This window comes from Eurytemora carolleeae, unplaced genomic scaffold, assembly GCF_000591075.1.
Source record: "Eurytemora carolleeae unplaced genomic scaffold, Eaff_2.0 scaffold315, whole genome shotgun sequence".
In the NCBI taxonomy this organism is placed as follows: Eukaryota; Metazoa; Arthropoda; class Copepoda; order Calanoida; family Temoridae; genus Eurytemora; species Eurytemora carolleeae.
Window position 1 is genome coordinate 303,425 of NW_019396843.1, and position 25,264 is coordinate 328,688.

Consider the following 25,264-nt stretch of genomic DNA (forward strand, 5'->3'; position numbering starts at 1 on the left):
AGGATAACTGAATCCCTCCAGTGGAATTATAAACCCCCAGGAAGGATATCTGAATCCCTCCAGTGGAATGTAAATCACCCTGCGTAAAGTTTTAAATTGTAAAAAGCATTTTTTGAAACCCCTCCAGCGAAAATAAAATCCCTCTGGTGGTCTCCAGTCGATTCAAAATCTTACTACGAACTTCTTTGAGTCGATTTATTGTACTAATCATGAAATATGATCTGCAGGTGCAATGATAGATCGAGTAATGAAAAAGCAATTAATTTCATACTTTTATTTATACTTTGTTGTTTGTTGTATCCAATTAACGTCAAAACAGCTGAATTTTGTGTGGAACTTTACATGTCCCGGGGAAAGGTTTATTCAATTTTTATCAAAAGATGAAAATCCACAAAATGTTTTTTTTTATAAAATCCGCAACTTTTTTGGTTTTTGTTATAAAGTGTATACAGAGAGAAAATTTTCACAATGCATGTAGAAGATGAGTGCGAAGCACCCACAATAGCTGAGTAAACATTTGCCTTGTTTATTAGATCTAAGTGTACTCATAAATATTCTACTGCATGATATAACACCGTCGTAAACATAAACGATGTTTTCACAAATACAAATATTTTGTAACTTGAGTTATAACGTACAGAGGAAGCAATAATTTTCTTATTTATATGTTATCTTTTAAAACTAAATCATAATAAATCTACAATACTGTATGATATAGGCCATAATCTCTTAATATCCCTTATAAGTAAACTGTCCTAGGTGTACTCTCAGGCTAGACAGCGGCCCAGGTAGTTAACTATTATCCCCCCTGGAAAATTTTCACAAATCATATAGACGAAGCACCCACAAAAGCAGAGTATATATTTGCCTTGTAAATTAAATCTAGGGTTATTGATAATTATTCTACCGTATAATATAACACCGTCGTAAAATAAACGATGTTTTCACAAATACAAATATTTTGTAATATGAGAAAAAACGTACAGAGAATGCAATAATTTTCTTGTTTATATGTTATCTTTTAAAACTAAATCAAAGTAAACCTACAATCATTCTTTATCACNAGATAGATAGATAGATAGATAGATAGATAGATAGATAGATAGATAGATAGATAGATAGATAGATAGATAGATAGATAGATAGATAGATAGATAGATAGATAGATAGATAGATAGATAGATAGATAGATAGATAGATAGATAGATAGATAGATAGATAGATAGATAGATAGATAGATAGATAGATAGATAGATAGATAGATAGATAGATAGATAGATAGATAGATAGATAGATAGATAGATAGATAGATAGATAGATAGATAGATAGATAGATAGATAGATAGATAGATAGATAGATAGATAGATAGATAGATAGATAGATAGATAGATAGATAGATAGATAGATAGATAGATAGATAGATAGATAGATAGATAGATAGATAGATAGATAGATAGATAGATAGATAGATAGATAGATAGATAGATAGATAGATAGATAGATAGATAGATAGATAGATAGATAGATAGATAGATAGATAGATAGATAGATAGATAGATAGATAGATAGATAGATAGATAGATAGATAGATAGATAGATAGATAGATAGATAGATAGATAGATAGATAGATAGATAGATAGATAGATAGATAGATAGATAGATAGATAGATAGATAGATAGATAGATAGATAGATAGATAGATAGATAGATAGATAGATAGATAGATAGATAGATAGATAGATAGATAGATAGATAGATAGATAGATAGATAGATAGATAGATAGATAGATAGATAGATAGATAGATAGATAGATAGATAGATAGATAGATAGATAGATAGATAGATAGATAGATAGATAGATAGATAGATAGATAGATAGATAGATAGATAGATAGATAGATAGATAGATAGATAGATAGATAGATAGATAGATAGATAGATAGATAGATAGATAGATAGATAGATAGATAGATAGATAGATAGATAGATAGATAGATAGATAGATAGATAGATAGATAGATAGATAGATAGATAGATAGATAGATAGATAGATAGATAGATAGATAGATAGATAGATAGATAGATAGATAGATAGATAGATAGATAGATAGATAGATAGATAGATAGATAGATAGATAGATAGATAGATAGATAGATAGATAGATAGATAGATAGATAGATAGGCCGATAGGTAGGTATAGATAGATTATATAGTGGAAAGCAAAGGTAGAAAATCTACCAAGTTTAATAATGTATGTACAGTGTACACTGCTTTCTTCTAGGTCCCCCAGGATACCAATGTCCTAAATATTAAACATACAAACCTAGTCAACTCAAATTCCGGAAACTCAATTCTTTCAGGAGTTACATCAGTATTCCCGATTCACAACGGTACCATTTAAAGCGTTATCTGAGTAGCAATAAGAAGGGCGTCCTTTCTATTAAGAAAAGATATAAATTCTGTCAAATGCCTACATTGTCTCTGCTGTATGAATCCACAATTGGATCACTGTAGTGTAGAACCAAAACTAAAAATTGTCAATTTTTAGGTACCGTGAATGAGACATGTATGTCTCATTCACAGTACCTTAAAATTGAAGAAGGATCATAGCGCATTTTGGGAAATTCTCTGAAAAAAATGTACAATGTACAATGATATCGCTGCAAACTTAACAAAAGAAGAATGTCAAATTAATGTGATGTGACCTCGCTATAGCTTCCCGAGTTTTTATCTTACATAAAAATGTTAAAAAATTTAATAATAATTTATTGATAAACTTTTCCTCGCTAAGAAAAAATGGAGTTTTACATTTACTGATAACCATTATAAACACCCTTTTCATATCAGTACAAAATAAATATTACATGAAAATATTCTTCAAAGATTTTCAAAATGCCTGTTGATTTGGGAATTGTGGATTCTGATCAAGAAAGAAGAAATAGAAGAAGAAACAGAAAAAAAAGAAATGGTGAGTTAACATACAGTGGTAAAGGCGATTATATCAATACAATGAAGACGACTTTCGATTTCAATTTTGCTTTATATCAAGCTGTTAAACAGTATGCACACATAAACATAGATGTCAAGAGAACCTGACTTGATTACTTGTAAACTTGTAATTGGAAAAAAGCTTATTCACAATCTTAACTTAACTTAATCTTAGCAACTTAAATACTTCATTATATTGATATAATCGCCTACCACTGTAAGATACGAACGAATGGAATTATAAAAGAAAATAAGAGTAATACATGTGATTAAAAAAACATAAGAAAGCTAAATACTATGATAGAGAAATTAAAAGGTAAAGATGAAATAAAAAATATGTAGAAGATAACAAAAACAAAAATAGGATAAAAGAAAATTTGAAAAGAATTAGGAAAATGAGCCCTTAATCCTGATTTTGGACAAAATACTACAATTTTCTTCACAAGAATATTAAACAATAAACAGGACCAATGCTCATAAGCACAATAGCGCTTAAAATTCATATTCGCAATAAAAACTTTTAACTCAAAATATATTCCGCATCAATGCGCAAATATAACTATATTGCGCGCAACCTGAAGCGCAAGAGGAAGCAAACGTTGCGTAATATTAAGCTGTGTTATTGCAATTGAAAACCCAAGAGAAAAGCAAATTAATTTAGTTATGATACATTATAGAAATTGGATAGCTCTTCGATGTCGTTCGTTTAGACTTTACTATCAGGGAATAAGAATAAAGGGAAGGGAAATGGCGCTGGTCTGGCATGAGAAAGCCAGTCGCACATGCTTTGAAGACGAGTTCGTTATCACAAACGCACACTCTTTTGGTACGGACACACAACATGACTACAGTCAAGGAAATTGCAGAACAAGGTCGGCAATTTTAATTAAGCTTGAATAACGATCGAGTAGTTTATTGTAAACTTAAATCAAATTATATTTTTAACATTTAAATTTGGTTTATAGTGTTGACTTAAATATATGCATAATATATTACATGTATATTAAACTTATTTTTAAGTAAACAATTAACAATGAACAAATGTACCTTCCTAGACTGTACAAACACCGAGATTCTTATGAACTGTATATACCTGCAGTACACGCCTACGGCTCGGTATTTCTTACACACACTTTTTTGGTACAGACACACATATGACATACATGACGTTTCCGCCCCCTGTTTACTATTCGCTAGCTTTTTTCTTGAATTCTTTTTTTTCAAGATGGATCAAGTCTCGAGGGTTCAGAGGATCAAGAAATGAGAGAAAGACCGATAAATAAACAGGGGTTAAATTCCGACGCGGAAAATGAAAAAAGAAAGGAAAGAAAGAAAAAGAATAAGAAAATTGGAGAAGAAGCGGAAGGAAAAGAAAAACGAAAAACAAGAAAGAAAAAGCTGAAGAAACTTGGAATTGACAATTCTGCATATGAGGTAGTCTAAACTCTCTATAATATCTAAATCTATATGATAAAGCTCTTTGCTCAAATATATACATATATACTTAAATTTTAGCTATAGCTGGCTAAACGGCTGGACCAAATAGGCTGATTTTTTTGAGAAAATCCATGGGCTCGGTAGGAAACATAAGATAAAAAAGATCTTTAAAACTCAATTTTTTTTAAATTCGAGTTTTTTTCTTCTTCAAAATTCAAAATTTTAAAAAATATTTAATTTTTAAAATTCGACACCGGCAACGCCGGGCAATTCACCTTATTTTACATAATACATAAAATCTTAAAAAACAATATTTTCCAGTTAATCTAAACATTAATTGTCATAAAGCTAAAAACTCTATAACCCACAACATGACAGTTGGTAAATAGCTTTGAATGTCTTTTTTCATTTACTGTAATTAGAAATTAAACACTTTTTTATTTTTATTTGTCACATTTATCTTTTAATCAAATATATTTTAATTTGAAATCACTTTTTCTAAAATATAACAGTAGAAACCTCTACTTTTAGTATCATACAGTGATAATCAAAAAATTCTGAGACCGGAAGACAACACAATAGAGTAATTAAATGTATTTCATGTTTTGTTAGATTTCCTAGACACTTATCAAATCACTAAAAAAGTGAAATGGGTCTGTTTACACTGCACAAATTCTGTGTCCCATGCTCATTGCACTATTTAAAGTAACTTGAGTTTAAAAATCGTCTTCCTGTTTCAAAGTTTTCTAGTTATCCCTGTATATTTATCAAGTAACCGTCCTTTCCTTAGGAGGACGAGGATAACGTTGGTGAGGACAGGGAGAGAACAAAGAGGACAAGAAGAAAGTTGAGGACGGATCTGTCGTCGGAGGTCATTTTTGAGAGTCAGCTCACAGCAACATTGCAAGGTAAACTAAACTAATCTGTAATAATTTACATATATTTCATGATATGCTTAAACTCAAATATTAGAAGACAATGATGGAAGAATTTTTTTTAAAATGTCGTCTTGAAGACTTTTACAGAGGTTTGCAGCTCAGAATTATTCAATTTGTAGGATTTTTATACGCAAATTAGCGTCCAACTATATGAAGCTGTTTGATAACCTGTTCCATATATTTTAGGGCTATTTATTTATCTTAACAAAAAAGAAATTTAGAAAATTTTTATTAAATATAAAAACATCGACTTTCCATCACAGAAATTTGTATATAACTAAAGAAAATTATACATTTCCTTGTAAAGCTGAGAGCGGAACTTCAAATTCAAATTCAAGGCGAAATTATATAAATTCTTCCGATGTCTTCTTTTATTCGAATATAACTATATTATTATCATTTTGATTAAACGACATCCTAAGCATTTATTTAAATAGGGGTCTTCGGACCGTATCACACGTTGATTTTACAGCATAAATTTTGTCTTTTTTTGTACGTTTTTTTTTCCTGAGCTAAGCTATTTGGGTAATAAACCTGTACAGAGAATTTTTATTGCTTTTGATACCATTTTAAAAACTGTTTTATTAATTTTTAAAAACCGTTTTATTAATTTTTAAAAACTGTTTTTTAATTTTTAATAACTGTTTTATTAATTTTTAAAACTGTTTTATTAATTTTTAAAAACTGTTTTATTAATTTTTAAAAACTGTTTTNATGATCCTTACATTTCACACGGATTTAACAGTTTGGTCCTGGTCAGTGTAAAAATTGTTGAATTTTAGACCAAAACGGAATGTAACAGAGATTACTACTTTATATATGTATTGTATATAGTTTATTTTATTTTATTCAATATTATAGAAAACGGAAAGAAAACCTCTGAATTTCTATGATTTAAATTTCAAGGTTTGGAAGATGACCTGTACAGTGTATCCGGAGAAGGAGATTTATCAACTTTATCTCCCTCTCCTCTTCTCCATAACTTCCCTCAGTCTGAGCTCGCTCCAAAACTATATACGGAGCATCAGGTATAAAATTATATATGGAGCATCAGGTATAAAACTATATACGGAGCATCAGGTATAAAACTATTTATGGAGCATCAGGTATAAAACTATATATGGAGCATCAGCTACAGTGAAACCCTTAATAACGAAAACATCGGAAGAACTTATCAAATGTCGTCTTGACAATTTTTCAATGAGTTTTTTACTATTATTACGTAAATTTCAGTATTTGCGAAAATAAATAAATAGCCATGAATATGCGGGAGCATTTTTAAAGAGTTCTATATTATCATTTAATTAAAAACTAAATATCTGCAACATTCCATTATCAGATAGTGAAGAATCCGACATTTGATGAATTCTTTCGATGTATTCGTTATTAAGGGTTTCACTGTATAAAACTATATATGGAGCATCAGGTATAAAACTATAAATGGAGCATCAGGTATAAAACTGTATACGGAACATCAGGTATAAAACTATATATGGAGCATCAGCTATAAAACTACATATGGAGCATCAGGTATAAAACTATACATGGAGCATTAGGTACAAAACTATATATGGAGCATCATGTAAAAAACTATATATGGAGCATCAGCTAAAAAACTATTTATGGAGCATCAGCTATAAAACTATATATGGAGCATCAGCTATAAAGCTATATATGGAGCATCAGGTATAAAACTATATATGGAGCATCAGGTATAAAACTATATATGGAGCATCAGGTATAAAACTATGTATGAATCGTCAGGTATAAGACTATAACTCGAGCATTAGTTATAAAACAATATATAGAGTATGAGGTAAAGAAATATAAATGGAGTATCAGGTATAAAAAACTATATATGGAAGATCAGGTATGAAACAATATATGGAGCATCAAGTATAAAACTATATATGGAGGATCAGGTATGAAACAATATATGGAGCATCAAGTATAAAACTATATATGGAGGATCAGGTATGAAACAATATATGGAGCATCAAGTATAAAACTATATATGGAGGATCAGGTATAAAGCTATATATGGAGGATCAGGTATGAAACAATATATGGAGCATCAAGTATAAAACTATACATGGAGGATCAGGTATGAAACAATATATGGAGCATCAAGTATAAAACAATATATGAAGGATCAGGTATAAAGCTATATATGGAGTATCAGGTATAAGACAATATATATATAGTATTAGGTATACAAATATAAATGAGTATCATGTATAAATCTATACATGGAGCATCAGAAGACGATATATGGAGCATCAGATATAAAACAATATATAGAGCATAGGCAAATATAGGCTATGTTCGAATCCGATTCACAACGGTACCTTCATATTTTCCTCGAGTACAGAGTAGTGCGTGTGTAGCTGTGAACTTATCGAAAACTGCTTGTATTTAGCTTCAAATTCCAGTGTGCGCTGCGTCCAGTCTGATTTCTCAACATAGCAACACGTATATGGAATTTAACTTAAAATTACGCATACAGTATTTTCAACTTTAAATTCTAAACCCAAGCTAAAAACATTTCCGTGGTACAACAAAGTTCCCCCAGTCAAAATGTGAGGCAAATCGGTCACGGGGTTCGTGAGATATGATTGGACATAAAACTAAACATGCAGACAAACAAACAGAGACTAGAGAGTACTACTTTATATCTATAGATTTATATTTGTTCTCCAGGGAAGATTTTCTGGAATTACAAAGAAGAAATTAGCAGCAGTTTCCACCATCTCTGCCATATCTCCTTCCATCTCCACTACTCCACTAGATCTAGCAATCTATACCCAGAAGGCTTTCAGGTCAGGTCAATCAGAATATAAATATAACCAGAATTAAAAACTCTTTAACTGGATATCCTTTATCCCGATTGCTAGATCCAAGGTTATAATGCAAGGAAAGTTACTTGCAGTTGCGTATATTGAAACCAGTTCTCTCTGGGCGGAATTTGTAAACAAGAGTAGTATCCGAGGAGGTTAAAAGCATTAAATTTTACTTAATTTTGATAATTCGCATAATAATTTCCTATGAACAGAATATTTCATATTTTTATGTGTAAGATTGATCCCATGTGAGGCTTCGATTTTGATATACGATACTTTAAAGAAGAAAATATGAAGTTTATCTGAAAGTGCATTTATTTTCATTATTTAGATGTATAAGTATTTACTGCCATGGATTTCTAGCTGGGCTGGGGGCCTGGCAGGCCATCAACGTTTTCCTACTACATTCAGAGGTATATCTTCATGTGTAGGGGGGGGGGGCTCGAGACAAAGAAAACTTTAAATATGTAAATTTACGATGAAAAAGTGTGTGCATAAAAGTGTTGAACAATTTCTTTATAAACTCTTCTTTCTTTTCCATAAACTCTCCATAAAGCTATCCCTAAAGTCCAATACACTGAAGTGGGTCTAAATATAGATTTAGGTTGATAAATGAAAAGATGACACATATTCAGTTGTTTTTAGCCGAAAGTGGAGGCGCATGCTTTGTTGGTGAACCCGGAACCCCGCAAAATGTGAACATCCTCATAAAATTTCTTGTTGAGTTATGCCCCCAAATTGGAATCCAGGGAAACGAAACCCATATATGTTATACAGGATTACCCAAAAAGAGTAAGACTGCAATATCAATTCCGTTCAATCGAATCTGAAGTCTCATCTTTTTTGGGTAACCCTGTATAGTGTATATTCCTATAATTGTTCAGGATTTGGAATTTGTCGAGTTGTACTCTCCCATCTCCCAACCTTTACAGTTCATCTTCTATATTCTAACTATCATCTGTACAGTTTCAGTATTTGACAGGTACAACGTATCTTCTATATTATAACTATCATCTGCATAATATCTTTTATATTATAATTATCATCTGTACAATATCTTGATCTATATTATAACTATCATCTGTATTCTATATTATAACTATCATCTGTGAAATATCTTCTATATTATAACTATCATCTGTACAATATCTTCTATATTATAACTATCATCTGTACAGTATCTTTTATAAACTAAATATTATATTATCACTTTTATTTACATAAATACAAAAAGTTCATTGTAGCATGTACGCTCGTAAAATCTACTCTATAGGTATGATGTGTCTGCAATGACTGGTAAACAGTTTAAGCGTATTCTTACTCTTCGATCCGGGGGGATATCCATACTTATCTACTTCTCTACATTAATCCTTACTCTAGCTACCGGTAAGTATATCCATACTTATCTANACAAGCTGTCCCTGTTTAGCAGCAACACCTCCCTCTACACCAGCCTTAGCAAGGAGATTCTCAACTCCGAGATATATACCTGGAAGGTTGGTAAACTGATATATATATATTATATCTATTTCTATCTATCTATCTATCTATCTATCTATCTATCTATCTATCTATCTATCTATATTTCTATATATCTATCTATCAATCTTGTTTATCTTTGGTCGAGTTAAAGCAAGAATATGCCCTGAAGATGGTTAAATAAACCGAAAATTTGGCAAAAAGAGTTTTTGTTTCACGGATCTGAGATTTAGAAGAATTGTGTATCTATCAATCTAACTATCTATCTATCTATATTTCTATCTATCTATCAATCAATCAATCTAACTATCTATCTATCTAGGCCCTGAACCTGACCCGCTGTATCCTTGTTATTATTGGTTGGATGTTGCTATCTATCCGACCAACAACTGATCTGCTGTGTAAACATCTTATATACCTTAAATCCTACACAAGGTAGAAATCTGGATGCTTCGCGCTCCACTTTATATCAATGATATTTGATTTAATATATTTAAATGATAATTGACTTTAATAGAATACAAGAAGAACAAATTCAAACTTTGAAATATTTCTTTTTCTAAACTTTCACAATTTCGCTAATTTTAAACTTCCTTCCTTTCTTTCTTTTAACTTTCATTATTAAATATCATCATTTAAGATTTGTCTCCAAAGATTGTATGCTATAGACTAACACAAACGAATAAAATTGTAGATGGGGGTTTAAAAAAGTTAATTTTTCTTTATAAATTAACATATTTTTTTGTTAAAACGTGTTTTTTTCAGGAATAGAGACTTGAATATTCAGACAGTGAAGATGTCATAATGGAAGAACATTAAAAATTCAAAACCCAAAAAATACTAAAATTTTTTTTAATTATTAATGACAGGAAAAATTTTCCAAACCATTCTTTTTTGAGTTCGATTTGTGCATATGTATTATGTATATATATTGTAATTTATAAAGAAATATCAACAATTTTTTAAAGATTTATTAAATTGTTTCATGCAATCTTACTTACGGATTTTTCTGAAAGCTGATGGTGGATTTCAAGTTTTAGAATATGGAAAATATTTAAATTAGATACGCGTAAAAAAACATAACTATAATTACGTAAGTTATAACATATCATCACCATTTTAATCAATATATAAATTTGGCTTGTCTGTCTGTCTGTTTGTTTGTTTGTTTGTATCCAATAAACGTCAAAACGGCTGAACCGATCGGGCCCAAATTTTGTGTGGGACATATAGGGACCCCAGGGAAGGTTTATGAATGATTGAAATTTTAAATATTTGTCTCTATCAAAATTCGATCGTCCCAAACCCAACCCTTTACCTTAAAAGAAAGGGGGGGGGAGCATTTATCAGTTTTTAATGGCTTATATTTTAAATTTCAAAATGTGGGGGGGGGATCGGATTCGGAAAGCGCTAGGTGCACTTGAAAAAAAATTGACACTAAAACGCAAGTTTTTTCATTATATTTAAGATTATTACACAAAAATTCAGCAAGTAAATCCTGAAAATTTGTATGGCGCATCTAACTTCTTGGGGAAAAATTATGTTTGAGGAGGGGGGGGGGATTGGACATCAAATAACATGTTTTTAAGTTGCCCATCCGCGCAAAAATATGTTATTTTTTGTGAAAAAAAAATATTTTTGAAAAGGGGAACACATTTTCAATAAATATGCACCTGATGTATAATAAACAAATATACGTTCTAAACCAAGCAAAGCCCAAGTATGAAGATATAATTTTCTTTAATATAAATAGAAAAAACTTTAAATATTTTTTTTAGGGGGGGGGGAGTCTTCAAGGGGGTGCACATTAAAAAATTTCGGCGCGCTGACGTCCTTAAAAGGTGCCCCCCCCCCCTTACACTAAGCTCCTGACTGCATCAAAAATTTAAATCATGACATGCGTGCCATATAAACCGCGCACCCCTTGACCCATTAGTAAAAGTAAATTCGACCTTAAGTCTGACCGCGTCAACCTTGTTGCAACGGCTAGTCCTATTGAGTGTCTGATTCATTTACCCAATGTCCGGGCGATACAGTAAAAACTGTGACCGGAAAAGGTTGACCTGGATCGGAAATTCAAATGTTCTACGGCTCCCCAAGAAACCTTTGTCTAAGAAATAATCATAAAAATAAAAAAATAGTTAAAATGGCGTCTTTTGACGTTTCTCAATTTCAGCTCGGCTGATTAAAATAAAAAAATAGGGTCTGTATAAAAATCAATTCTTTTTTCGCGAAATAATTTGTAAGTTTGTACATCCGTTCCTTGTAGATTCAATTGCAATCATTAAAATAAAGTCCCGGGCGCCATATTCATGCATATGGCTCGAAATTTGGATTTTGAAAATTGAACTATCAAATAAAACTGTAATCATATAAGGCTGATACAAAAATTTGAAAATGCACAAATTGCATCGTTTTTTAGTTTTATAATAATATGCTAATTCTTAACCAAATCCCAATGTTTATTGGAACAATATTAGATTTTGTACGACACAATAATCTTGTGCGATTAGAATATATATTCGACTATATAGGTTAGAGTTGACTAGTTGGACAATATTGTGCAGTGTAAACTGAACATAGATTAATAACAATACACATAGGACACTAGATGTCGTCTTTTCAAGAATTAGGGGTTTTTTGTTCACAAAAACTTTGAGGCAGAAGACAGAGAGATGCACTACATGCGCGGAACTCCTTTGGGCTTCTTGCCTCAGGGTTATTGTGAACGAAAAACCCAGAAATCTTGAAAAGACGACATCTAGTGTTCTATCTGTGTTGTTATTAATCTATGGAACTGAGTATAACATCATAAAATATTTTAATTACTTACTGAGGAAGTCAAAACAAATTTATCTTCGATTTGTAAAATTACTGATGGCTTTTAACTAGTTCAAAGTTGAACAAAAAGATTAAGTTAATGTTAATACAAACAGTGATAAGGAAAGTGATAAGGCATTGAGTTTTTAATTTTCTAATTCCTATACCTTTGAAATTTCCAACAATTTGATCAAATAGAATTCTATAGTTTTAAATATCTAAGATCTACGACATTGGGTTGCAGAGATATAGGAACTAGAAAATCAGAGTTTGTTACAATGGCTCAATTCCTTTAATTCTATATGATCAAGCCTGAAAGCAACGCTTCTGTGATGTACTATATAATAGCTGCCTTTACACTCAAATGAATACCCCCCCCCCTTTTCTACTAAATTCATTTTTTTTAAAACAACAGCTTCACATATTGATAACGAAAGCTATAAAATAAAAACATTTCACCTAATCTAAATTATTAACATATTTCTAAATTACTAGGTTCTCCATAATGGCCTGTCAATAAGACTAAAAAATAAGGCAAGACAATTCACTCTTTTACATGTTCATTGTTCAGTACAGATAGGCGAATTAAATTATTAGGCCTTAAAAAACTCAGTTTTACAAAAGAAATAGATGAGTTATTTTGGCAGATTTAGGATTGTACATTAGATCTTTGTTAAACTTTCCTTTGCTTTCCATTAACAATAAAAAGGCAAAATTTGACACATAATTTTGGAGAAATAACGTTTTAAATATTAGATGTAGGTTATTTTAGCTTAGATTCAATTTAAAAATCCTATTTTGGGCAAAGTTTGAAAACTGTTTCACCATAGCTGAAAACTTTAGAATGGGATATCCTTAATCCTGATCGGATAATTAATCTGGAGATTAAAAATGAAAGGACAACAAGCAATATTTAATCTGGAGATTAAGAAAAAGAGTGGATTAAGCTTTAATCCTGATATCCACCATTCTAAAGTTTTCAGCTCATATAGTACAAAATTTTTGAACCATTATAAAAGCAATGTACAGTACAGTTCAGTTCAGTGCAGTACAGTACAGTACAGTACAGTACAGTACAGTACAGTACAGTACAGTACAGTACAGTACAGTACAGTACAGTACAGTACAGTACAGTGCAGTACAGAGCAGTACAGTACAGTAAGTAAAGTACAGTACAGTACAGTACAGTACAGTACAGTACAGTACAGTACAGTACAGTACAGTGCAGTACAGAGCAGTACAGTACAGTAAGTAAAGTACAGGACAGTACAGAACATTAAAGTAGAGCATATAAAATACATTAAAGTACAGTACAGTTCATCATAGTACAGGATGAAGGGTTTTAATGTGTTAAATCTCACTGCATCGAGGGTATCAGCTCAACTACAACAAATTCATTCAAAATAACAAAACAATATTTATAAATTACTTGTTTTCAAATTCGAAATGGTTCGAAGGAAAAGTTTCAGAACATTTTGTCAGAGTTTTGAATGTCATTTCTCAAAACGAAAAAATGTATGGATCCATTTATTTTTTAGATTTTTAAATTGTTATTATTTTCTCATTATCATATAAATATAAANAGGAGGCAAGTATATTTAGCAGTTAGCAACACAGGAGGCAAGTATATTTTAAAGTTAGTAGCACTTGTGTAGACTTAGTTTGATATAATTTAAGGAAAAGTTCATTTTTACAGAATAACTTGAACAACTTTGCGACGTCGTTATTCCTTTACTTTTAATTTGAAACTCAAGAGTAATTGTATTGTTGACATGAAATTATTGTTAATATGTCGTAGAAACAAGGTTTGAATAGAAAATATGAAAGATTTAAATCTGAAATGAAATTAACTTTAGTTTAAATTTTTTACGGTCTAAGTCGTATGTTGAAATTTTCTCAATTTGTATGGACGCCATGTTATTCGGTATGAGACGTCTTTAACAATTTTCTCCTTATCGACGCAACAGATAGAAGTAAGATTAGTAGCGATCAAAAGCGCTTTTTTATCGCATTAAGCCTATACCCCCTTTCATTTTTCGCAAACACTCCCTTTAAAGTGATAGTAATGTAATGTAAAGTGACCCTTTAGTAAAAAAGAGAGTGGCAATATGTTTGATTCACAACTATGTGCTTTAAAAGCTTTGTCTGTACAAGATTGAACAAGGAAAAGATATCCATGATTTCTCTTTAAAAAACATATTTTAACTTTTGTGTTTTAAAATAAAGAATTACAAATTTCTTGCTCAAAAACAAAAAGAATGAACAAAATTTCGAGAATTGAAAAGATTTAAGCCAGGAAAACGACGATATCTTCCACATTATTAATCAAGTAAAGGTTTTAAGGATACTGTTTGTCAATCCTGCAAGGCTCTATTTAAATAAATGGTCTCTTAAAATAAAAGAACAGTCCCTTTAGAGTGTGTGCTGTGTACCTTGTATGCAAACTCCTGTCTTAGTTGATCATCTGTAGCAACCTGTTTCCCAGCTCCTACTGGACCAAGATGGAGAACAGTTAAGCCTTCTTGTCTGGGATCCATCCCGTCCCCGGAGCTGGGGTGCCCAACCTCGATCAGATCCTGCCCACCTAAACGTTATAGGAATAAGGGAAAGAAAATCTTGACTTGACTTAACCTCTAATTTTCTTATCCCTATATTTCTGTAAGCTGATGTCGTTTTTTTGCAGCTGATTTCTTCTTTTTGCATTTGATATGTCGTCATTTTTCCAGCTGATACGTCGTCTTTTTTTGCAGCTGATTCGTTTTTTTGCAGCTGACTCCGTCTTTTTTTCAGTACTCTACCAATAGACATGAACAGTATATCAGTTTCTATATATATAATATACATGAATACTCTACCAATAGACATGAACAGTTTATCAGTTTCTATATATATAATATATATAAATACTCTACCAATAGACATGAACAGTATATCAGTTTATATATATATAATATACATGAATACTCTACCAATAGACATGAACAGTTTATCAGTTTCTATATATATAATATACATGAATACTCTACCAATAGACATGAACAGTTTATCAGTTTCTATATATAATAAATATAAATACTCTACCAATAGACATGAACAGTAGATCAGTTTCTATATATATAATATATGTAAATACTCTACCAATAGACATGAACAGTATATCAGTTTCTATATATATAATATATATAAATACTCTACCAATAGACATGAACAGTTTATCAGTATCTGCATCAGGCCTTCTCCATTCCTCTCCTAACTCCGATATTCCAGATCTACAAAATTAAGCGTTGCAAAAACTCACTGACAAGTCCAATTTCAATTCATACTTGATTCTTTCTTTTAAAAACTTTGGGCCAAATCGTGGTTTGAAAAATGTTTTAAACCTAAACCTTTAGGTGCTTTATCAGTTCCTTCCCGGACCAGAAATTTATTCCTTTTTAAGATTGAAATCTCATGTATTTACTATGTTTGTAAAAATTCCTCTCCCATTTTTTTTTTAAAAAAAGGGGGCTATGGATTTTTCTATTGTGTAATTTTGTACCTAAATAATTTCTCCCAGGTAGCATCTACACCATTACCAACCTGAAATTAAATAAATTATTTTAGAAATATAAAAGATTTATCTATAAAAATCTATTTATCAATAATAATATAATTCTCGGCAACGCCGGGTACTGCAGTTAGGTTTTACTTGAATTATAAATATATATATTCACCTGATCTTGAATGAGCTGTCTAGCTAGCTCCTGCAGGGTCAGCTCAGGGGGACACCAGGACTTAGTTTGGAACTCAAGCATTCCACCGGAGGATACCTTGATAAATTATCCCATTAAAGGGACTGTACACGTGATTTCAAATAATCCTTCATTTGATGAGTTCACAAAGGTACCTCTTTAAACCTTTATTCACTTTAGCGCCAAAGAATACAAATATTTGTTTTTTGCTGATGGTTTATTTTAGAACGCGACTTATGGATATATACAACGATATATTCCTCCATGTTGTTTGGAAAAGATGTATGGGTACCGTTGTGAATCAAACATTCCATGAATATATATTATCCTAAATCACCTGAGCTGTGTCACACTGTTGATAAATAAACCTCTGCCCAGGCTGCGGAGCTGAAACTACAACATCTCCCAGGCGGACATGTTTATTGTAATCTGTATAATGAGGTACTCCACCTCCTATACCAACCAGCAGAACATACTCAACCTCCTGAACATCATCATCATCATCATCATCATCATCATCATCATCATCATCATCATCATCATCATCATCATCATCATCATGGTGTACTTTATTTACCTGAAATGTACCCAGAAGTCTTGTTGTTGACACAGTACACAGTACACAGTACACAGTACACAGTACACAGTACACAGTACACAGAACACAGTACACAGTACACAGTACACAGTACACAGTACACAGTACACAGTACACAGTACACAGTACACAGTACACAGAACACAGTACACATTGTTCAGTACACAGTACACAGTACACAGTGTACAGTACACAGTACACAGTAAAACAGTACACAGTACACAGTACACAGTGTACAGTACACAGTACACAGTACACAGTGTACAGTACACGGTACACAGTACACAGTACACAGTAAAACAGTACACAGTACACAGTAAAACAGTACACAGTACACGGTACACAGGAAGTAGTACACAGTAGTAGACCACCTACCTAGGAAGTTTTGTGACAACTACTCTGTGAGGTCCCAGATCACCCAGTGTATAGGCCTGGGTCTCACCTTCAATAATAATAATACGATAATAATAATGATAATATTGATGAAACAATAATAATAGTATAAATGATAATGATGACAATAATGATTATAATAATACAGGGATAAACTGAAAACTCTGAATAGAAAGACAACTTCTAAAATGAAGTTATAACTTCAAAAACTCTAAAGAGCATAAGACACATCAATTGTACAAATAGATTCAATTCACTACTTTATACTTTACTTTGTAATCACGGGCAGCCTTAGGACATTTGCATTTCCAAGCCGGGTCAACCTTTCCGGCCCAAGTTTGTACATTGGGAAAATAAAGCAGACACTCAATAGGACTAGCCGTTGCAGCAAGGTTGACGCGGTCAGACTTTGGGTTGAATTTACTTTTAATAACGGGTCAGAGGTGCGTGTAACAACATCAAATACACTTAAATTGTCGTCTTTCTATTCCAGTGTTTTCTGGTTATCACTGTAATAATAAATAACAACAATAGTTATGATAATAATGGCACAATAATAATTATCATGATAAAAATTACGATAATGATAATAAGAAGTAAGAAAATAATAATGATGATAATATTGATAATAATAATATAAATGATAATAACAATCAGAATGATTTAATTGATCATAATTATCATTATTATTTTGATAATCAAAAATTTTTAAAATAATTGCATGCTTAAAATATTTCCGTCACCAACCCTGTAAAAATATATCATCTAAAACCTACCGTTCTAAAATCAGAGATATTAGTTGTGAAGAAAAAACGATTTTTAAATTTATAGAAAATAAGTAATTTTAGGGATTTAATAATTTTTGTTGATTTTGTTAAAATTGTTTAAAAATCGTTCTTATTCCGGGAAAACACTGTGATAATATTAATCAACCTAAAAATAGAATAAAATAATAAAACAAAACAAAACAAAACAAAACAAAACAAAACAAAACAAAACAAAACAAAACAGAAGAAAAAAACTAAAAATGCAAAATAAAGAAAATGTGAAAACTTTACAATACTAAAAAGAATAATTTAAAAATAAATTCAACAAAGAAAAGAAAAAATCAATCTTTTCATCATTGTAACATTCATTTATAAAGTCTAGATTACGACACACACAAAAAACACCAAATAATTCATTCAAAATATAAATGGGGGCTTTCCAGAATTAGATTTTTTATGTAACATAAAAGAAATGAATATTCATCTTAAATTACGAAAATCAGTATCATTGCAACCTGATGTCGTAGACCTTTAATATTCAAAACTTTGACATTTTGCTCCAACAGTATTTATAGTTTGAAATATGGGTCCGCTCAATCAGGTTGCGAAGATAATAAAGTTTGAGTCGAGTAAATAATTCCTTTAAAATTAAATAAACAGTCCCTTTCCGAGTCCGCGATTTAAAAAATTCGGGGAAATACGGCTCGGGTCTAAGCTATCGTTGGACCTTATTTACAGCTTGAGCTTTCGGATTAAAGCTGCATCTAATTTTCCACAGAGTTGAATTTAAAAAACCAGTTTAATATTCTATTTGGCGGATTTTCATGGTAGGAACTGGCATGTTCCCAGTTTTTATGAGAACAAGACGCAACATTGAGCCTTATTCTCCACTAAACCCAACCAAGGTCGGTTTTATTGTCATTGGGCCTAACTCCTTAAGTCGAGCCGAATATCTTGCAGCTGTCAATCACGTGACACAAGCTGTCGTTAGAGTTGGATCGAAGATTGGGTCTTAAAGTTGGGTTTAAGGAATTACGACTCGAGCCGAAGCTTTTAAATCGCGGGCTCAGGATTGTAAAACTGGAAGGAGGGGGGGGGGCGGATGAAAAATATATATCCCTGATTACAGATGATTAATGATTATGTCTTCACCTACTGTAGCATATCTAACAAAGGTTTGACGATTTGTCATAAATGAGTCTAGAGCAGCTTTCTCTTGATACTGGCTACAGATTATAGCTATACTTGGCTGCTTAGCTTTCTCAACCTGATTATGATAATAATAATAATAATAGTAATATAAATAATAATAATGTTAAAAATAAAATAATGATAGAAATAAAGATCTTGAGATAAAAATTGAAAAAAGTCGAGATATTTTTTAGAAATTGGAACTTTTTGTGTATTTTTAACTTTAATAATTCATTTTAATTAAGGGATGTGGGCAAAAGCTCACACATACAAATTAAATGATATATCAGTAAACCTTCTTCCAGTTTGTTATTGAAATCTTTTTATTATTTGTATTACTCAAGATTGATTAAAATATCACAACGTTTTGTGTTGTGCCGTTGTCTTAAATACTTGACTGTGGGTTACCATGAACTTATTGTGTATCACATTAAAACCAAATTAATGATCTTTTTTCTTTATTAGTAGTTTTATTTAAAATTTAAGTGAGGAGAATTTCTAAAAAGTTATTTTTTCAATTTAAATCTTAAACTGTATGAAATTATATGTTATCATGTTGTCACTCACTTTTATCATGTATAATTAGTTCTATACATAGTATTAATTTGTTTAATATTGTGATAACTCTATATTGGGCCGTATTGGCAACAAAACAAGACTACAATAAAGATATTAACTGGGTACAGTGATAATCAGAAAACAATGGAATAGGAAGACGACATTATAGCAATACTCAAGTGTATTTGATGCTTTTACAAAGCAAATAGTTCCACTATTCACTTATTAAACCACTAATTTAGTGAAATGGGTCTGTTTACACTGCACGATTTCTGTTTATCATGCTCATTGGACTTTTCAAAGTTATAACTTGATTCTAAAAGTCGTCTTTCTATTCCAGAGATTTCTGGTTATCACTGTATTAACGAGGAACTTTTTTAAAAAGAGTATAGAGTCAAGTACTTAAGATATTCTGAAAGTTTATGATGAAGAGAGGAACTTTCCAATTACCTTTGGCATCTGTTTGACAATTGTAATTTTCTCTTCGTCCTTGACTACACGAGTAAACTGGTTCAAATTATTCTCCATTGTTCTAAACAAATTCAAATTCAAAAATTTCGGAAAATTAAAAGGAACGTAATTTATTCTAATATGGCATGTCCGATTCACTAATAGACCCTCTGCACTGAGCAACAATGGAAAAGATATCATTATTTTTCTCTTAAATTGACTCTTTTTATTTTATTTTCACTTTTTTCTCCTTCTAAATAAAGGATTTTGGTAACATTTGACTTTTTGTTTCTCAAGGATTCAAAACGATTAGGGATCCTATTTTCTTTAGCAAACCCCCCTCCCCCCCGCCCCCTATTCAAGAAATATACCTGATTTTTTTCTTAAGCTGTAGCTCGGAGAGAACACTCCGAATGAGAGCTTCAGTGCTTTCAAAATGACTAAAATAGAAAAAATATTAAAGTAGGGTCGTAGTTAAGAGATGGGGCAACATGGTGGATGCCCCCCCCCCCCCACCTTTTGCTAGAAAATAAAAAATTGGCTTTAATGATAAAATTTGATAATAAACTTCTTCCAATTTTCTATGCGAGCTAGATTTAATGAAACAGATAAAACCAGTTTTAATATATAAACTAACAAAAGTTTTCTGTGTTTCTAAGCTATGGTCATTATCAAATTCAACCTTAAGTAAAAACGTCAACATGAATGAAAAACCAGGTAATAAGCATAATGAGTGCAGTAGAGTAAGTAGAGTACAGAAGAGTACAGTAGAGTACAGTATAGTACAATAGAGTACAGTAGAGTACAGTAGAATACAGTAGTGTACAGTATAGATTACAGTAGAGTACATTAAAATAGAGTTGAGTAGAGTGCTATATAGTACAGTACAGTACAGTTCAGTAAAGTAGAGTACAGTAGAGTGCAGTACAGTACAATACCTGTACATAGTTTCTAATGCTATAGGATTAGGATATGAAGCTTCTATCAACTCCAGAACTCTCTCCTCAGTAGCAATACTTTTACTACATGGTTCAGCTGACACTAGAAATAATTTATAACATTTTAATTAAACTAAAAATGTAAATTTATGCAAAATCCATAAACATGTATTTGTTGTCATATTCTTGTAAGCTACAGTGGTACCCATAAAACTGTGGAATAAGACGACAGATCTTGAATATTCTAATGAACATGAAACACGGCAATGTACAGTGTACAGTGTACAGTGTACACAGACCCATTTATTTCAATTTCTAAGTGCAGGGTGAACCCATTTTCTTTATAACAACAGTAAATACAGATAAAATTCCAGAGTTTTAAGGGTCTCACTATATAATTGTTAAATGTAATTTGCACTCTTAAATAAAATCAATGTACATAAGTTAATATTAATGTATAGTTAATAAACAAATATGATTAAATTATTTATGTACAATTGGATGGAAGTATTATATGTAATTGTACACCTTGTACAATGTACAGGGCAAGTAGGAAAAAGTAAGAAAAACAATTGACAAAAAACATGAATTTTTAACCTGCCCTGTACTTTGATAATGTTAGTTAACACACACAAAAATTTGTTTTTTTTTGTTTTAAAAGTTAGAAATGTTCCTTCAGCATTGACGAGCTATATATGAAGTATAATCTACCATGATGTGCAATTCTAATTCATTATCTGTATTAATAATATTATTATCTTAACTATTTGTATGTTGACCCAGCCGGGCTAGCCCGGTCAGTTCATTTTTACCTGTTTATAAATAAAGTAGTTGAATATCATTTGTTGATTAGAACGGACGTATACAGAGCCTTGAGTGTTGGCTAGAGATAGAGAGCCCTAAGATTTGGCTAGAGATTTAGTTAAATATGATCTCATTAGACTTTGAGTTAAGTAATCGTTAGAGTATTAGCATCTAGATTTGTTACAACTCTATCCAACCTCTGGGTCTAGATGACCCAACAGTAAAGAGAAGTGCTCCTGATCTTGCTGAAAAAATTATTTCTCATATTTTTGAAATATCCTTCCTTCCTTCATTGTTTCGGAAGCAGAAATTCGCAAGTCACTTTATTTATAGAGAAAACACAAAAAAAAAGCATTATTGATCAGACAAAGCTCTAAAGGGTACCTTTGTGAATCTATAAACGAATAGTTACTGGATATGACGTATATACAGTCCCGTACAGTCTTAAAAGTACTATACAGGGTTACCCACAAAGGATGAGACTTCAGAGACGATTGTACGAAATGTTTTTAGTCCATTTCTTGCATTCAAGACTTCCTTTCAGGCCAAAACTGGTTTACTGGTTTATTTCTGTGCTTAATCATTCAGTAAACCATCAATTACTCAATTAATTGCAGTAACCAACATTTTCGCGTCAAATCGTGATATTTTTTAAGTTTTGGGTCGTCTTTACAGTCTCATCCTTTGTGGGAAACACTGTACAATCAATTTATTCGGTTTCTAACATATATATTTACATTAACCCAACATACCCAATATTTACTGATTGTAACTCAATCCAAATATATTAAAAGAAACTGATTATTCGCCTCAAACTTTAATTTTTCATTCCCTAAATCTTTGCAACCAGGAACCTTTAACATTTCAAACCTTGAATATTGGATAATGATATGAACATAGCTGTAAAATACCATGACGATGTACTTTGTGATTAGTATCTCAACATAGTTACTTGTAAAACTAGGTTTACGAATAAATGCCGCAATTTCTTTCAAACATCAAAGACGTTCATCTTATAAGTCGCAATGTTTGTTGGGACACCCTAGTTCTACCATATTAGAGAGCAAAGATATAAGGATTAGAAAATAAGAATATGAGTGGAATGCTTAACTTAAACACTTACTTGGTCTGTCAGGTAGTTTATCCAGTTCCAGCTCCTGGGTCAGCTCAACCTCAACCCGTCGCATCCCAGGGTAGCTTGTCTTAATTACAAACATTTAGATTAATATCGACACATTTTTCACAATTATTTCCAATAAATTTTAAACCAATCTTTCTGAAACTGAAACTTACAAAAATAAAAAAATTGTGTGTCTGCGTAAAATTTATAAAAAGAAAAATTTATTGATAAATATGTTTCAAAGATTAATCAGATTCAGAGATCGGGGGAAAAATCCATTAAAGTCAGACCATAATAAATTAAAAAGCTTAAAATCGAAGAAAAAATTCTGCAGAATCTAAAAGTTAACCTGCATCAGTTTCATAATCTTCTTGATAAATCCAACATAATCTGAAAAATTATTAGAACAATTGATGAAAAAATTAGAATTTCATATCTATTTTATTTTAGCTTCTATTCATCTATTTGCGCTAATATCCAATCCATTTTAGACTGCTTAATTTTAAATATGGCGATAAAGTCAGGCTTTTAAACTGAAAAAATGTTTAACCCTAAAGTAAGTTAAAAAGTACCTCTGGGGAATTGTGTTGGACTGACAAGCTCTTTAAAAAATTGCTGAGCAAGTTTAGCTCGACTGTTCTCTTCCACTTCATCTTTAAACCAGTAGGATAGTACACGTTTCTCCTAAACATAACACTAGATGTCTCTAGTAGGATAGTACATGTTTCTCCTAAATACAACACTAGATGTCTCTAGTAGGAACACGTTTCTCCTAAATACGACACTAGATGTTTCTAGTAGGATAGTACACTTTTCTCCTAAATACAACATTAGATTTCTCCAGTGGGATAGTACACGTTTCTCCTAAATACAACACTAGATGTCTCTAGTAGGATAGTACATGTTTCTCCTAAAGACAACACTAGATGTCTCTAGTACGATAGTACACGTTTCTCCTGAATACAACACTAGATGTCTCTAGTAGGATAGTACACGTTTCTCCTAAATAATACACTAGATGTATCTAGTAGGATAGTACACGTTTCTCCTAAATACAACACTAGATGTCTCTAGTAGGATAGTACATGTTTCTCCTAAAGACAATACTAGATGTCTCTCGTAGGATTGTACACGTTTCTACTGAATACAATACTAGAAAATTTGTATATTTGTGCATTTATAATTTTACTAATTTGTGCATTTGTACATTTGTGCATTTGTACATTAGTACTGACCTGTGCATGTTTATTAGTGCTTGTATTTACAAGGAAGACCCTGAATTCTAGGCATAGATGAGGTTGCCCCTGAACCCCCTCCTCCTCTACCCCTCCATCCTTGTTGATTACTATACCCCTGTGCTCTCCGCCAGCAACATGGATTCCCTTACCTTCGCTAAAAATATCAATCAATCAATCAATCAATCAATCATTTATTCATAATATGTACATTCATTTTATGCTCATTCTTTCTTAAAATTAATCATTTATTCATTCTTTCTTAACATAAATCATTTATTCATGCATTCTATAGATCATTAATTTCTTTATACATGCAAACGTTGCATTCTTTAATTTCTTCTTGAAAATTCATTCAATCAATCATCTTTTAATTCATTTATTCGTTCATTTATTAATGCAACCTTGTTTTCTGTCAAACGTTCGTAGATACTTTTATTCATTCATACAATCGATCTTCCCATTTTCCTTTTCTATTAGAAATGGTTTCAACGCAAAGTGTTGTTTTCTGCCAACTGTTGGACAATCAAGACAAAACTTACTGTTTACTCATTTATCTTGAACATATTTTTCTAGATATTTTTCTCTCCAAGACATTATTTTGAAATGTTTATGTTGAAAGAAAATGTTTTCATCAATGTTAAATGTTTGTATTAACTCCCAGTTTAGAATATAAATGTATCAAAACTGAAGAATAAAAATAATCATAGTGTTTACCTTGTTGTTCCTCCATTGTCTCGTTTTCTTTTTTTTCTCGTTTACTAGCTTTTAGATACAGTCGGTCAATCTGTATCACGTATCCTTCTTCATTTTAGTCTGAAATACAGAATACAGGATACAGGATACAGGATACAGATTACAGAATACAGAATACAGAATACTGCAAATATCATACAGGACACATGATACAGGATTCAGGATAAAGGATATAGGATACAACAAATATTATACAAGTTTTAGATACAGGATATAG

The 25,264-nt window shown here is 31.4% G+C and overlaps 2 protein-coding genes across 2 annotated transcripts; one reads left to right on the forward strand and one right to left on the reverse strand.

Annotated features, from left to right (window-relative positions):
* The first annotated feature begins 2,883 nt into the window (after nucleotides 1-2,883).
* Nucleotides 2,884-10,875, forward strand: LOC111709317 (transmembrane protein 237). Its single transcript, XM_023482954.1, has 10 exons — nucleotides 2,884-2,972; nucleotides 4,218-4,426; nucleotides 5,220-5,337; nucleotides 6,274-6,395; nucleotides 8,068-8,186; nucleotides 8,539-8,620; nucleotides 9,092-9,189; nucleotides 9,481-9,703; nucleotides 10,009-10,121; nucleotides 10,452-10,875. The coding sequence occupies exons 1-10, from the start codon at nucleotides 2,897-2,899 to the stop codon at nucleotides 10,489-10,491; spliced, it is 1,200 nt and encodes a 399-aa protein (XP_023338722.1). The 5' UTR covers nucleotides 2,884-2,896; the 3' UTR covers nucleotides 10,492-10,875.
* A 3,005-nt stretch (nucleotides 10,876-13,880) lies between these two features.
* On the reverse strand, nucleotides 13,881-25,024 carry LOC111709318 (uncharacterized). The gene is made up of 18 exons (XM_023482955.1): nucleotides 25,009-25,024; nucleotides 24,292-24,464; nucleotides 23,629-23,740; nucleotides 23,406-23,446; nucleotides 23,060-23,138; nucleotides 22,134-22,181; nucleotides 21,133-21,235; nucleotides 20,566-20,634; nucleotides 20,195-20,276; nucleotides 19,148-19,262; nucleotides 17,211-17,277; nucleotides 16,815-16,842; nucleotides 16,575-16,721; nucleotides 16,220-16,315; nucleotides 16,045-16,085; nucleotides 15,702-15,775; nucleotides 14,939-15,090; nucleotides 13,881-13,889 (listed from the first exon to the last, which is right to left on the reverse strand). Exons 1-18 carry the CDS (start codon nucleotides 25,022-25,024, stop codon nucleotides 13,881-13,883), a joined length of 1,452 nt encoding a protein of 483 aa, XP_023338723.1.
* Between the last annotated feature and the right edge of the window lie 240 nt (nucleotides 25,025-25,264).

Bases quoted from the DNA above. Each gene is read 5' to 3' on its own strand.
- LOC111709318 (XM_023482955.1), bottom strand. The intron at 16,316-16,574 runs GTGATTTAGGAT...TAATTTATCAAG, and splicing joins AACAGTGTGACACAGCTCAG to GTATCCTCCGGTGGAATGCT. The intron at 16,086-16,219 runs GTGAATATATAT...ATTTAATTTCAG, and splicing joins GACAGCTCATTCAAGATCAG to GTTGGTAATGGTGTAGATGC.